Below are 13,299 nucleotides of genomic sequence, written 5' to 3'. Positions count from 1 at the left end.
TAATTGGATCCCCCACATCCTCAAACAGAAGTCAGAGTGTGGAACAGCAGGGGGCGCTGCAGAACAGCAGGAGGTGCATCAGCAGAGTTGTATGTGAACCCCAATACAGCAATATTGGGGCGCTTCAGATCAGGATTGGGGGAATAGACATAGCTGTGTCCCGGCCCAGTGCTGGAATAACTGAAAGGCAGCGGGTGAGGAATGAGAAACGGCGCGCTGTCTAATTCCTGGTATTGAAATAATGGGGCATTGCAGGTTGAGGTGCACTGACACGAATTGTATGTGGGCTGCAGTACTGGAATAGTAACGGGCACACAAGGTCAGAAGTGAAGTATGTTAATGGAGCTATGTGTAGAACCTAGTATTGGCGTGCTAGTGTTGCCGAACGTTAGCCTGAAGGTGCCCTGGTTAAGCTGCGAGTGGGGCCAGCATGGGAGTGGCATTGCTTCTGAACCACAGAAGCTAGGAGTCCTGAAGGGTGTGTGTGAGCCTTAGTACTTAGAAGAAATGTGCACTTAATGTTAGAATTGATGGATTCTGGCAGAGCTGTGGTGGTTCCCATCAACAGTGGCATTGGATGTTAGAATTGAGGTGCACTGGATGAGCTGTGTTTTGCCCTTTTGGTTGGTTCCAGTATTGGCTTGGCAGTGGGACTGAATATTAGAACTGAGTTGCTGTAATGGAACTGTATGTGAGTAGGGTTTCAGTATAGGAAAAGAAGTGACCTTGCTGGGACAGAACTGAGGTGCACTGATGGTGCTGCGCCAGAGGTCTTAGTACTGGAACAGCAGAGTATACTGATTGTAATACTGAGGTGATCTTGCAGACACCGTGTGTGGAGTTCTGTCACGGGCATGGCTGAGGGGGTTGGAGTGTGTGAACTGAGGTGTACTGATGGAGCTGCGCCTGAGGTCCCAGTACTGGAGCAGCAGAGTGTACTGACTCCACGAACTAAGGTGCTCAGGCAGACAGCGTGTGTGGGGTTCCTGGCACTGACACAGCTGAGGGCTTGGAGTGTGTGAACTAAGGTGCACTGACGGAGCTGCGCCTGAGGTCCCAGTACAGGAGCAGCAGAGTGCACTGACTGCAAGAACTGAGGTCAGACAGTGTGTGTGAGGTTCCGGGCACTGGCATGGCTGAGGACTTGGAGTGTGTACACTAAGGTGCACTGATGGAGCTGCGCCCGAGTTCCCAGTACTGGAGCAGCAGAAAGTACTGACTGGAAGAACCAAGGTGCTTTGGCAGACAGCGTATGTGGGGTTCCAGGCACTGGCACAGCTGGTAGCTTGGAATGTGTGAACTGAGGTGCACTGCTGGAGCTGCGTCTGAGTACCCAGTACTGGAGCAGCAGAATGTACTGATTGCAAGAACCGAGTTGCTCTGGCAGACAGCTTGTGTGGGGTTCCAGGCACTGGCACGGATGAGGACTTGGAGTGTGTGACCTGAGGTGTACTGATGGAGCTGCACCCGAGGTCCCAGTACTGGAACTGCAGAGTGTACTGACTGGAAGACCTGAGGTACTCTGACAGACAGCGTGTGTGGGGCTCCTGGTATGGCAGAGGGCTTCGAGTGTGTGAACTGAGGTTTACTGATGGAGCTGCAAGTGGGATCCCAGTATGGAGCAGCAGTGGGCACTGTCTCTAAGAATTGCAGAGTTCTGGTAGAGTTGATAAAGAAAATCCAAGCCAAGGAATGGCGGGAGCCAAGCAGCTGAGAGAGGGTGCAGAGAACCCACAAAGACCAAATGTGACCAGGATAACAGCCTGCTTTATAGCCTTGTTTAAAGTTAAGCTCAGAGCAAGAATGCTCTTTCCTGGACAGGAGCAGGAAACAAAGTAAAAAAGAAGTCCCCTACAGACTACATAAACAGGACAAAGCACAGTTATACAGTTGTTGGTCCCTGCTCCCACACAAAAGAAGGAAAGAAAAAGAGACATGACTGACCACTAGCAAGCAAGGATTTTTAGATGACACTGAAACTAACAAATAAAATACCTGGAAGCTCACAGAAGATGTATACTTAAAAGTATACAAGAGGTCATAAGCTTACACTCAACCTAATAAAAGTATACAAGAGGTCGTATGCTTACGTTCGACCTAAAAATAAAAAGAAAGCTTTTCATTTTTGTTTTGAAATTCATCCCGTTTTCCTTGCGGGCTGCATTTAAAAAAAAAAAAAGATTGCTTTATTTGAATAGCAAATGCTAAAAGAACAAGTGATGGACGGAATGCTGAACAATGTCAAACATTCACCCCCAGTACAGAGATCTGGGCCTAAATCCATTCTTTCTTTGCTACCCATGTCGTTCCAGCTTGGGCCCAGCCATATGCAAATCAGTCCTGACTCTGCACCACATGGGTATAGTCCAGCCCGAACTGCCAAGCCAGGACCTCCCTGGACAGTTATGACCGGTTCACGATACCATGACAGTATTGTGGGCCTGTCTGTATTTTTCAGTTTAGTTTTCAAAGCTAAACCCCTCAAAGAGGGTACACTACCTCCAAATATTCTGTCTAATCATGGATACAAACATATTTAGCTACCAATGCATCATGACTCAGAATTGATTATGGTCAAGCCTGTGTTGATGCGTCTCTTCATGTCTGTTGTCACATGCCCCCATCATGTACTGCACCCTCACCCATTACCACTTCACCAGGCCCTGTTAACTTCCCTTCATGAGCTTCAGTGACGGGTGGCCAGGAGTAGCAATTCCTCTTCTTTTTTCGGTTTTGCCTGCAAGTGTGCTTGAGCGTTGCTTTTGAAATCTATTGTGAATAAAACAAAAACTTAAAAGGGACTAAGAACCAGCCCCTTACTTACCTGAACTTACCATTGGCTTATTCCAACATCGTTTGAATTTCCTTGCTTCTGATTGGCCAGTACGCTGTCTGCTTTCACTTCCTGCTCTCTGCTGCTTGCTGCTTTGCCGTCCTGCTGTAGTGTTGCTGCGGTACCAAGTACTCCTTCTGGTCACTGACATTGGCTAATGGGTCAGTGTCCTCCCACTGACCATATGCTTCCAAAGGTACTTTTTTGTTCCGCATACTTGCCCACTTATTCAGAACTGCGCACGCTCTTGTGTAGACGTGTTTTGTTTTTTCGGTATATGCCTGCCGACCCGTACCAGTGGCATTTCATTATTTTGTTTTATGTACTCTATTCACTTTCTATTTCAATACCGATTGGGTGTGTTGCTGTGTCTACTTTGTGCTTTGTGATTTAAAAAATATATATATTAACACAGCCACACACATGAATGATCCGCACTGATTGATATACATTGGACAGTGAGGGTGGAATGGAATGCACATCCCTTAAGTAGATGTCTGTGTGCGTGCATGCGCACGTTCTTTCATGCCTACATCATTCTGCAAAATGCCTGCCATTTTCAAAATAACCAGAAAAATTAAATTAAGCTTAACACAGGCAGGTAGTAGGCAGGGAGAAATCTACAACTTCCTGGGAGAGTTCGGGAGGCTTGGTTCGTGGAAGCTGTACCTATAAATGTTCTCAGCAAAAGCCATAGGCTTCTGAGAGCCAGCCTTGCAGCAACAAAGAACGATCCTCTCAAATTACAGAACAATAGGTCTGTTGTTCCGCTAAGGTGTTGGGCTGGACGCCACCTCAAGAAACTCTGAAAGGAACTCTTGGTGCTAAGACAGCTTAGCTAGGCGCCCGAAGGGAGGGCTTGAAAAATAGAGATTGATTCCAGTCATACAATTGAATGAACATCTGAGAAGCCATCACAGTGTTCCAATTCTTTTAAATATTCTGTTTGTAGATTGCATTTATTGACACTATTTTGCGTATTTTCATAATTATAGCTATACACATTATCTGCACTGCATTAGGAAGTTGATATTTAATAAGGTTTTGAAATACAAAGTGTGGATTCTTATGTGTGTCCATTCATGGGGAAAGGCCATCGGAGCTCACTAACAAACATGTAATCCTGTAAGTCTTGCAAGACTGATCATTACTCAAAATGCACCATTTTCTTGTAATGTACAGGTGATTTCTGGGTTACAGTACTCCTGCTGTTCTGTCTCTAGTTGTCAAGTTGTCATTGAGCCTGCACTTTGCCAGAGGTTCTAGGTGGCCTAATCCTCAAACTTATTTTTCATACATTGCAAAAATATATCACTCTTTCTCTTCAAGGTCTGTATCAGCAGCCCCTCTTGACTTCTGACCCATTATATGTTCCTGACACTCACCATCCTCAGACCATGTTATCCCTCTTCTCAAGGTGAGTCCAATCTAACCTTCTCTAACACTGAGTCACTTTGTCTTACCTTCAGGTGCAGAGCTTTCTGCGGGGCTGGTTGTGCCGACGAAAATGGAAGACCATCATTCAGGATTACATCCGGTCTCCACATGCAGATAGCATGCGAAAGCGCAACCAAGTGGTGTTCAGCATGCTGGAAGCTGAAGCTGAATATGTGCAACAGCTACACATCCTAGTGAACAACTTCCTGCGTCCACTTAGGATGGCAGCCAGCTCTAAAAAGCCACCCATTACTCATGATGACGTCAGTAGCATCTTCCTCAACAGGTAAGCTGTAGTATTTTGTACATACAATGGGGACTTTTAGGTACTGGTATGAAAAAGCAGGAGAAACAAATATCTGGCTTGCAAATGCATTGGTATCTGAGGGAATCCTATATCTGTTCATGATTTCAGGAGATCCTAGGGGGGCTCAGGATATGACTGGGTATGCAATTTATCAATGATTGGATGCTGTACTGAAGTAATGATGATGTAAATAAATTGTTCATGTATTAAGTCTGATGGTTCTTCATGACGAACCTCACTAAGGACCTGATTTAGATGTTGGCAGATGGATTACTCCAGCACAATAGTGACGGATATCCCATCCATTGAAATCTAAATCCCATTATTTCCTATAAGATTTAGATTTCGCCGGACGAGATATCCGTCACCTTGATGGACTAACCCATCCGCCAATATCTAAATGAGGCCCTAAGGCCCTAATTAAGAGTGGCATGAATCTGGCCACTGTAGGCCCTCACACCTCCCTAGAGTTAACAAAAGCAGGGCTACCTGTGGACAGACTTAAAGGGGACTACAGGTTCCCCTGTGAAATGAGGAATTACTGGGGACTCGGTTATTCTGGGTCCAATTCCCAAACCCTCGGTGAAGCAAAACAGATTGTGGATCTCATAAGTCCAATTGGTTCAGTAACTGGTTTTACAACACCCATCACAATTAGGAGTTCACCCATAATGTGGGGCTAAGTATTAAAGACCTGTGAGCACTTTCATGTTATCTGACTTGACAGAGAGGAACTGATGAACCAAGGGTTTCCTCAGGAAACTGATGGTTTGTGGTTGCACTTGAAGGACTGGTAATCATAGGGAGCTGTCAATGTACCTTTAATCTTCGAAGTTCTTTAGGTGTCTGTCACCTAAAGGACCCCTTGAAATTGTGAAGCCTTAAACAACTGGCGATTTGAAGGAGTCCTCCAACTATCAATGATGTGAGGAAAATCCATAGATACCCAATATCTGAAGGAGTCCTAGTCTTACTCATTAATTGACGAGTGCTCCAGTTGTTTGATCTGACATATTGGTAATTTTAATGAATCCTTGAGGTGACTGCCCTGAATAAGGAGATGCTGATGATCTACCAGAGTCATGAAGGTGCAAGCGATCTGATGTGAGTCGATGAAGTATCAGTGATCTAATGAAATCTTTGATACTTCTGACACCTGTGATGTGAGTGCTTCCTTAAAATGTGTGATCTGACAGAATGCTTGATGTAGCAGAGAAGAAGGAAATTAGTAAAACATGAAGAGGTTTTTATTTTTTTTTATTTTTTTATATGTTTATTGAGAAGTACATGTCAATATACAGACTGTGTTAAATAGAGAAATAATACATCCAATTATGGCCATATATGAAAAATATTATGAAATATTAACTTCTCAGATTTCTAACCACAAAAAACATTATACATATATCAGTAAATGCAATATATGAGATTATTTACAAGGCATCCAACTGTGCATTAACTCTTAGAAGTAGACCTATAACAGAAAATGTGGAAAGAAAGAATTATGCAATATGTATTAAACCATATATTATAGGTTGTTAGAAGACAGTGGAGATAGTAATATCATGCAAATCCACATATATAACATTTCAAATGGAGATATTCCTGCCAATTCAACAGTGTTGAATTGGTGAACAGTAAGTCCTACTTAAAATAACAGTGTTAATGGGCGAGATGTCAATTGTCTTAATAACAGCATGACTCAAAACAATAATAAAAAAGTCTTAATAAAGATAGGAGACAAAGAATGAGAAAACGTTTACGTGTGAATATTAATAGAAAATGTATTAGCTAGAAAGGGTTTCCAAATTTGGATGAAAATCCCAACATTATCTTGCAATCTGTAAATCAGCTTTTCATATGATGCCATGTTATACATTTCAATAAGCCATTCATCATGTGTAGGACGTTGTGGTGTTCTCCAATGTCGTAATATAATTTTTTTTGCTACAGTGAGTGCAATAGCAATCAATCGTCTTGTATGGTTTGTTAGATTTGGGAGATCAGTAACATCATGTAATATAACTAATTTTTCTGTTAAAGGAATGGGCACATGTATAGCTCTGTGTATAGAGGAAGTTATAGAAGACCAGTATTCCGTCAAAACTGGACATTGAAATAAAATGTGTAGGATATCACAGCCCTCATGAGGACACCTCCAACAGGTGGAATGGTGTAGTAAACCTGCTGCCTTGAGTTTTTGTGGTGACCAGTACCAATTATGAAGAATTTTGAAAAGAGTAAATTTCATTCTTGCCTCTCTGATTCCTTTATCCATGTTCATAACAACATCCGTCCAGTCCTCATTGGAATACTCTACATTAAGTAATCCTTGCCATTTGACGTGGAGTTGTGCTAGTAATGGTGATGAATGTAGTTTATGTACAATGAGATTATAAAATCCAGAGACCGCTCCTTTCAATTTCCCCCAAGTTTTTAAGTAGTGTACGACTGGGGAATCCTCAGGTATCCACGGAAATGGTTCTAGTCTACTAAGTAGAGCTTGTTTCAATTGTAAGTATATCCTCTTTTGAGAGCTAGGGAGTTGAAATTCTATCTGAAGCATCGTAAAGGTTTTAAGCTTGCCTTCTAAAGTGAATAAATGATCCAGCATTAGAATACCTGCTCTCTCCCATGTATCCCAGGAAATTGTCTGTTTCCCTATTCTAATATCAGCGTTATGCCATATGGGAGCCTTATTATGTAGCCTTGGATTACTCTTAAGGAGTTTGTGGGAGTGTATCCAAATCTTAAGCATAGACTGAATAATAGGGTTAGAACTTTGTAAAGAAGGTGATTTATGAGCATAAAACATTTGCAAACCTGAAGATACCTGTAAAGATTGCTTTTCAATGAGAACCCATAGTGGGGGGTCATCCTGTATTGGCCAAAGATAAACCAATTGAGATAAATGGAGGGCTGTATAGTAATGTTTAATGCATGGTAAACTAAGGCCACCAGATCGCCTGTGAGCAATCAGTTTGGAGATTTTGAGTCTAGGTCTCAGAGATCCCCAAATAAAGGTTTTAATACCTTTGTCAATGTCTTGCAGTATTGATATTTTAACTGTCAAAGGTAACATACCTAAAACATATGTGAAACGAGGCACTATAATCATTTTCACTGCCTGGACTCTACCCCAAAAGGACAGGTTAAGATGGGACCATTTTTCATATTCTGACTTCGTTTTAGCAATGAGTGGATCTAAGTTATCTTGAATCATACGTTCTAAACCAGTGTTGATATAAATACCTAGATACTTCAGGCGATCCGCTTTCCATTGAAAATTGTAGCCTAAGATAGCTGCTTTTGTTGTGCCCCGGGACAATGGGAGAGCTTCACTCTTATTCCAATTGACTTTGTATCCAGAAATGTTTGAGAAGTGAGAAATAGTAGACATGAGTGCCGAGAGTGAAGTAGGTAGATCTGTAAGTGTGAGTAATATGTCATCCGCGTATAGAAGTAGTTTTGAGATGCCTGCTGGTGTAGGAATGCCTGCTATTTGTGAACACTGTCTTATTGCTGCAGCCAGTGGTTCAAGTGCAAGAAGAAATAAGAGGGGCGATAAAGGGCAACACTGGCGGGTACCTCTTTGCACTAAAAAGGTTTTTGAAAGGAAACCCCCACAATTCACTTGTGCAGATGGTGTCTTGTATAACCATTTAACCTTAGAGATAAAATCATCACCTAATCCCAACCTATGCAATGTACGGAACATATAGCTCCATTCAATGCGGTCAAAGGCCTTCTCTGCATCTAAGGATAATGCTACTCTGTCTTCTCCAGCATCCTTGGAAAACCAAAGTATGTGAGCAAAGTGCGGAGATGGCTACGAGAGTTTCTGCCTGGCATGAATCCTACTTGAGAATTATGTATGAGTTTAGAGATAACTTGTTTGAGTCTTTTGGCAAGAATGGTGGCTAATAGCTTTGAATCTGTATTCAGAAGAGATATCGGACGATAGTTACTGCAGTATAATGGATCTTTCTCAGGTTTGGGAAGGACAGTTATGATAGCTTTATTTGAGAGTGAGGAGAGACTACCAGTTTCCTCTGCTTCTTTATAAACCTCATAAAGGACATCTATTGCTTCTGGTTTTACCCAACTATAAAATTCCCCAGGAAAACCATCTTCTCCCGGTACTTTATTGTATGGGAGACTGGAGATTGCTTGCGCAATTTCATCCTTTGTTATTTCGCCAGTCAGTATGAGCCGGTCCTGTTCATTGAGACAGGGGAGTGTTATTTTATCAAAGAATTCCTGTTCTTTGAGGAGGTCATCATCAAGTTCTGAACTATATAACTTGGTATAATAATCTGCAAACGTATTAGCTATTGCTTGAGTCTCAGTTATTAGTTTACCCTCAGGGTTATATATAGCTGGAATAGCTGTCATAGCTTCTCGCTGTTTTAATCGTGCCGCTAGTAAACGGCCTGCTTTTTCTCCTTGTTCATAATTGCGAGCCTTAAGTCTATATAGCATATATTCTGCTTTGGAAGTATATAGGGGGTCATTTTGACCTTGGCGGACGGCGGAGGCCGTCCGCCAAGGTACCGCCGCTGAATGACCGCACCGCGGTCAAAAGACCGCGGCGGCCATTCAGACATTTCCTCTGGGCCGGCGGGCGCTCTCCAAAAGAGCACCCGCCGGCCCAGAGGAAATGCCCCCGCAATGAGGACGCCGGCTCAGAATTGAGCCGCCGTAGTTGCAGGGGTGCGACGGGTGCAGTTGCACCCGTCGCGTATTTCAGTGTCTGCTTAGCAGACACTGAAATACTTTGCGGGGCCCCCAGGGGCCCCGCGGCACCCCCTACCGCCATCCTGTTCCTGGCGGGAGACCCGCCAGGAACAGGATGGCGGTAGGGGGTGTCAGAATCCCCATGGCTGCGGAGCGCGCTCCGCAGCCATGGAGGATTCACAAGGGCAGTGGTAAACCGGCAGGAGACCGCCGGTTTACCCTTTCTGGCCGCGGCTGAACCGCCGCGGTCAGAATGCCCTCGGGATCACCGCCAGCCTGTTGGCGGTGCTCCCGTGGTCGGTGACCCTGGCGGTCACCGGCCGCCAGGGTCAGAATGACCCCCATAGTGTATTAAGTTCCATCTTAGCTTTTTCCAATCTGCATCTGGAAGCTTCAGTTGGATTACTAAAATGAGTATGTGTCAGTGTTTTGATATCATTTTCCAAAATGGCCTGTTGTTCTATTCTGCGTTTATTTGTTATGGCAGAATCCCTCATATTTGTCCCCTAATAGTGGCTTTTGCGGCTGCCCATAAGATTTGTGGATCTTTCATATAAGTAGTCAAATGTGATTGTAATTGTGACTTTTCTGCCGGTAGTTTGTAGCGCGATATGTTTAATCGCCATGGTTTCCTACAAGGGCGTTTCAGACCCCAATCAAGCTGGAGACTGATAGGAGCGTGATCTGACAGTGCAATTTCTAAAATATCACAATCTAGTACTTGTAGTGTAATAGAATGTGAAATAAGGAAGTAATCTATTCTAGAATGGGAATCATGTACTGTCGAGTGATATGTAAACCCCTTATCTGATGGATGTAGTAAACGCCAGATATCGATCAAACCATGATCTTCTCTGATGTCTCCGAGTATGGCTCTATCTCTACCATGAGTTGTGTCCAAGGGACCTGTTCTGTCTAAGATCACATCTGGCGCAAGATTCCAATCTCCTCCCAAAACTATTCTTGAAATTCCCATTTCTGTTAGAATTCTATTTAGATGAAGAAAAAAGGGGGCTTTAGTCCCAACAGGGGCATAAATGGAACCCACTCCTAATATATTGTTACGAACTCTAAGCTTCGCTAAAACAAATCTACCATCCTCATCTGACCATGACTGAAGTATTTGGCATTGCAGTGTTTTCCGTATTAGAATGGCTACACCACTTTTTCTAGTAGTAGTGTGGGATGTAGCATCTCCTGATATGTGAGAAGGGGGTTTTCAGCTGTAAAGAATCTGGCCTACCCAATCTCGTTTTAATTTTTCTGATTCTATATCTGATAGATGAGTCTCCTGGATGAGAGCAATGTCAGTATGTTTGGAGGCTAAATAGGAAAGCATTTTCTTCCTTTTAATGTAATTAGTAAAGCCATTGACATTGAGAGAGACAATTTGCATAGGACTTGTCATGATAATGACAAAAAATGTTAGAGTATATTTGTACTGTGTGAAACAGAGTCAAAATGCTAAAAAAGGGAAAAGGAAGTAGATAAATTATATGGGAATGTGATAATGAGAACTTACTGGAGGGAAACAAAAAAAAAAAAAAAACTATCTGGAGTATAGTAAACCTGAAACCAATATGTGGAACTATAATCATAAAATATTGTTAACACTAAACTCTAAATGTTGTAAGTACACCGTTCTAAATGCAAGAATGTAAAAGAACACTGCAGATCAAATAATATGTATCTTTCGTTGGTGGGTCTAAGCCTCAATTCGAAACCCAGACTCTGGAGGGGAGGAAAGGAAAACCACTCATGGTAAATAAATTATAAGAAAAACCACTCCATGGAGTTATAAAATCTATCCAGGAGAAAATCTGCAAATACAAACACAGTAGGAAATGTACATGGTTATTGAACAGCAATATATGAGGATAGGAAATAAATCATATCCATCAGAATTAATAACTGTAGTAAAACACTAATAACATTATATTAATACATAGCATGTATAAATATACTCATCTAGCTGGATGAAGTGATAGTGGAAGGTTGAGCATCAGTTACTTTATTAAAAGACGTGGGTGACTTTAGAGGTGATCTCGATTTGTCTCTGGGATGTTCCTGTGTGAGTGACTTTACGCAGTGGACTGCTTTATCTCTGTCAAACTGTTTCTTAAAGACATGTAATCTACCGGTGCAATGGCTTTGTGGATCTTTCTGTAATTGAAGCGGACTATTCATAGATGTTTTGACCAGTGGCGTTGAGGCCCTATGTTGGTCATCCAAACTGTCCAGGAAGCGTACCAGATCCTCAGGCTCTGTGTAATATCTTGAGTTCCCATCCATTGTGATCCACATTGTGGCAGGTTCTAAAAGACCATATTTGATATCCCATTTGCGAAGTCTTGGCCTAAGTTGCAGGAATGCTTTTCTTCTGATGGATACAACTACCTGTGGATTCCTCACCTAATGAATACTCCCATGGCGGCAGCATTCGACGGAAATCTTCTTACTAGTCTCTGCACGTCGACGAGGACGTCACTCTAGCCCACGCGACGCCGTTTGACGTCATACAGGCAATAAGAGGTCCTCGACGACGTGCGGACGTCAGTTCCCTTTTTTCCGTGCATTCGAAACGGTTATCTTCGAGGGAGCAACTGTTACTTTTTTGGTTACAGTGTATTTTTGCTGCGTAGTCTTTCGCTGTGGTAATAATGTCGCAGAGAAAGTCTGAATTTAAGCCTTGTCGTGAGTGTGGAGGCAAGATGTCGGTGACGGATCCTCATTCCGATTGCCTTTGGTGTTTGAGCTCCGACCACGACGTCTCGACTTGTGATTCATGCCAGCACATGAATCCAAAGGCCCTCAAGGAACGTGAGGCGAAGCTGTTTATGGCAAAATCGAAGGAGAAGCATCACAAGAAGTCTTCTTCTTCAAGACATCGGCGTCATCGAGACTCCCGGCGCCGTAGAGAATCTCGGCGTCATTCGAAGGAGACTCGTTCCAGGTCTTCGGATCGGCGCCGAAGGACATGGGAGATCAGTCCCACGGTTACGCCGCATCCTTCGACGCCGTTGCCCTCTCCGGCGTCTCCAACTTCACCTGGACAGGCGTCGGTGATTGAGGTATTGGAGCCTCAGGTGTTTTCTCCGGCGCAGACGTCGAGGCCGGCGTCGGGGTCGCCTCCGAGACAGGCATCTCAGTATCCGGCTTTTCCCACCCCTGGAGCCGATAGTTCCGCATTCTTGAATGCGATGTATGCCATCTTCCAACAGATGGCTCCAGGGGGTGCTCCGGCTGGGCCTTTGGCCTTTTCTTTGGGTGATCCTGCGCCTCTTCGGCCGGCACCCTTTATGCCCTTTCTCCCTTTTGGGAACGTGGGCTCGGCGCCAGTGTCGGCGCCGGTGGCCGCTCCGGTGGCTTCAGAAGGATTGGCCCCGGGGATTTCCATCCCGTCGATGTCGGGATTTCGGCCTGTGACTCCGGTGGGTCCATCTGCTTCAGCTGCTCTTTTGTCGGCGCCGAAGTTACCTGTGGCGCCGGACGCGGCGTCGGTGGCTTCTGAAGATCGGCGCCGATCTTCGACTTCGGCGGAGGCATTGTCGACTCCGCGTATTGAACAACGACTTCATTCCAGGAGACGTGCTCTCCGTGTATTAGAAGAGCAGGAGTACCAACGAGCCCTGGAGGAAGGAGAGCTAGAGGACTCGGGTGATGGGCTGCGTGGACTGGAGTCGGCCAGTGGGCTGGACACTTCCCCTGAGTGGGATCTTTCGTCCCCGGGGGAATATACTGAGGAGGCTGCTTCCTTTCATGCAGTGGTACAGAAGGCAGCTAGTTTTTTGGACCTGCCTTTGCCGGTGGTGGAGGCTAAACAAAACCTTTTAACAGAGGTGATACATCCGGCCTCAGCTGCGGCGGAGCCTCTGTTGCCATTTAATGACGCTCTGCTGGATCCGGTGTTAGAGGTGTGGAAGAGGCCGGCATCTTCCCCAGCAGTTCACAGAGCCGTGGCCAGGAGGTATCGGGCGGCTCCGAC

At 44.3% G+C, this 13,299-nt stretch overlaps 1 protein-coding gene across 1 annotated transcript in view; it reads left to right on the top strand.

Annotated features, from left to right (window-relative positions):
- Nucleotides 1-13,299, top strand: part of RASGRF1 (Ras protein specific guanine nucleotide releasing factor 1) — a 944,233-nt gene that overhangs the window by 322,513 nt on the left and 608,421 nt on the right. The window contains exon 5 of the mRNA XM_069222980.1: nucleotides 4,303-4,556. Coding sequence (XP_069079081.1) covers nucleotides 4,303-4,556 — 254 coding nt within the window. The remainder of the gene's footprint in view (nucleotides 1-4,302; nucleotides 4,557-13,299) is intronic.

Source organism: Pleurodeles waltl, chromosome 3_1, assembly GCF_031143425.1.
Source record: "Pleurodeles waltl isolate 20211129_DDA chromosome 3_1, aPleWal1.hap1.20221129, whole genome shotgun sequence".
NCBI classification, from domain to species: domain Eukaryota; kingdom Metazoa; phylum Chordata; class Amphibia; order Caudata; family Salamandridae; genus Pleurodeles; species Pleurodeles waltl.
The sequence above is the reverse complement of the archived record's forward strand: the minus strand, read 5'-3'. Positions and strand labels throughout refer to the sequence as shown.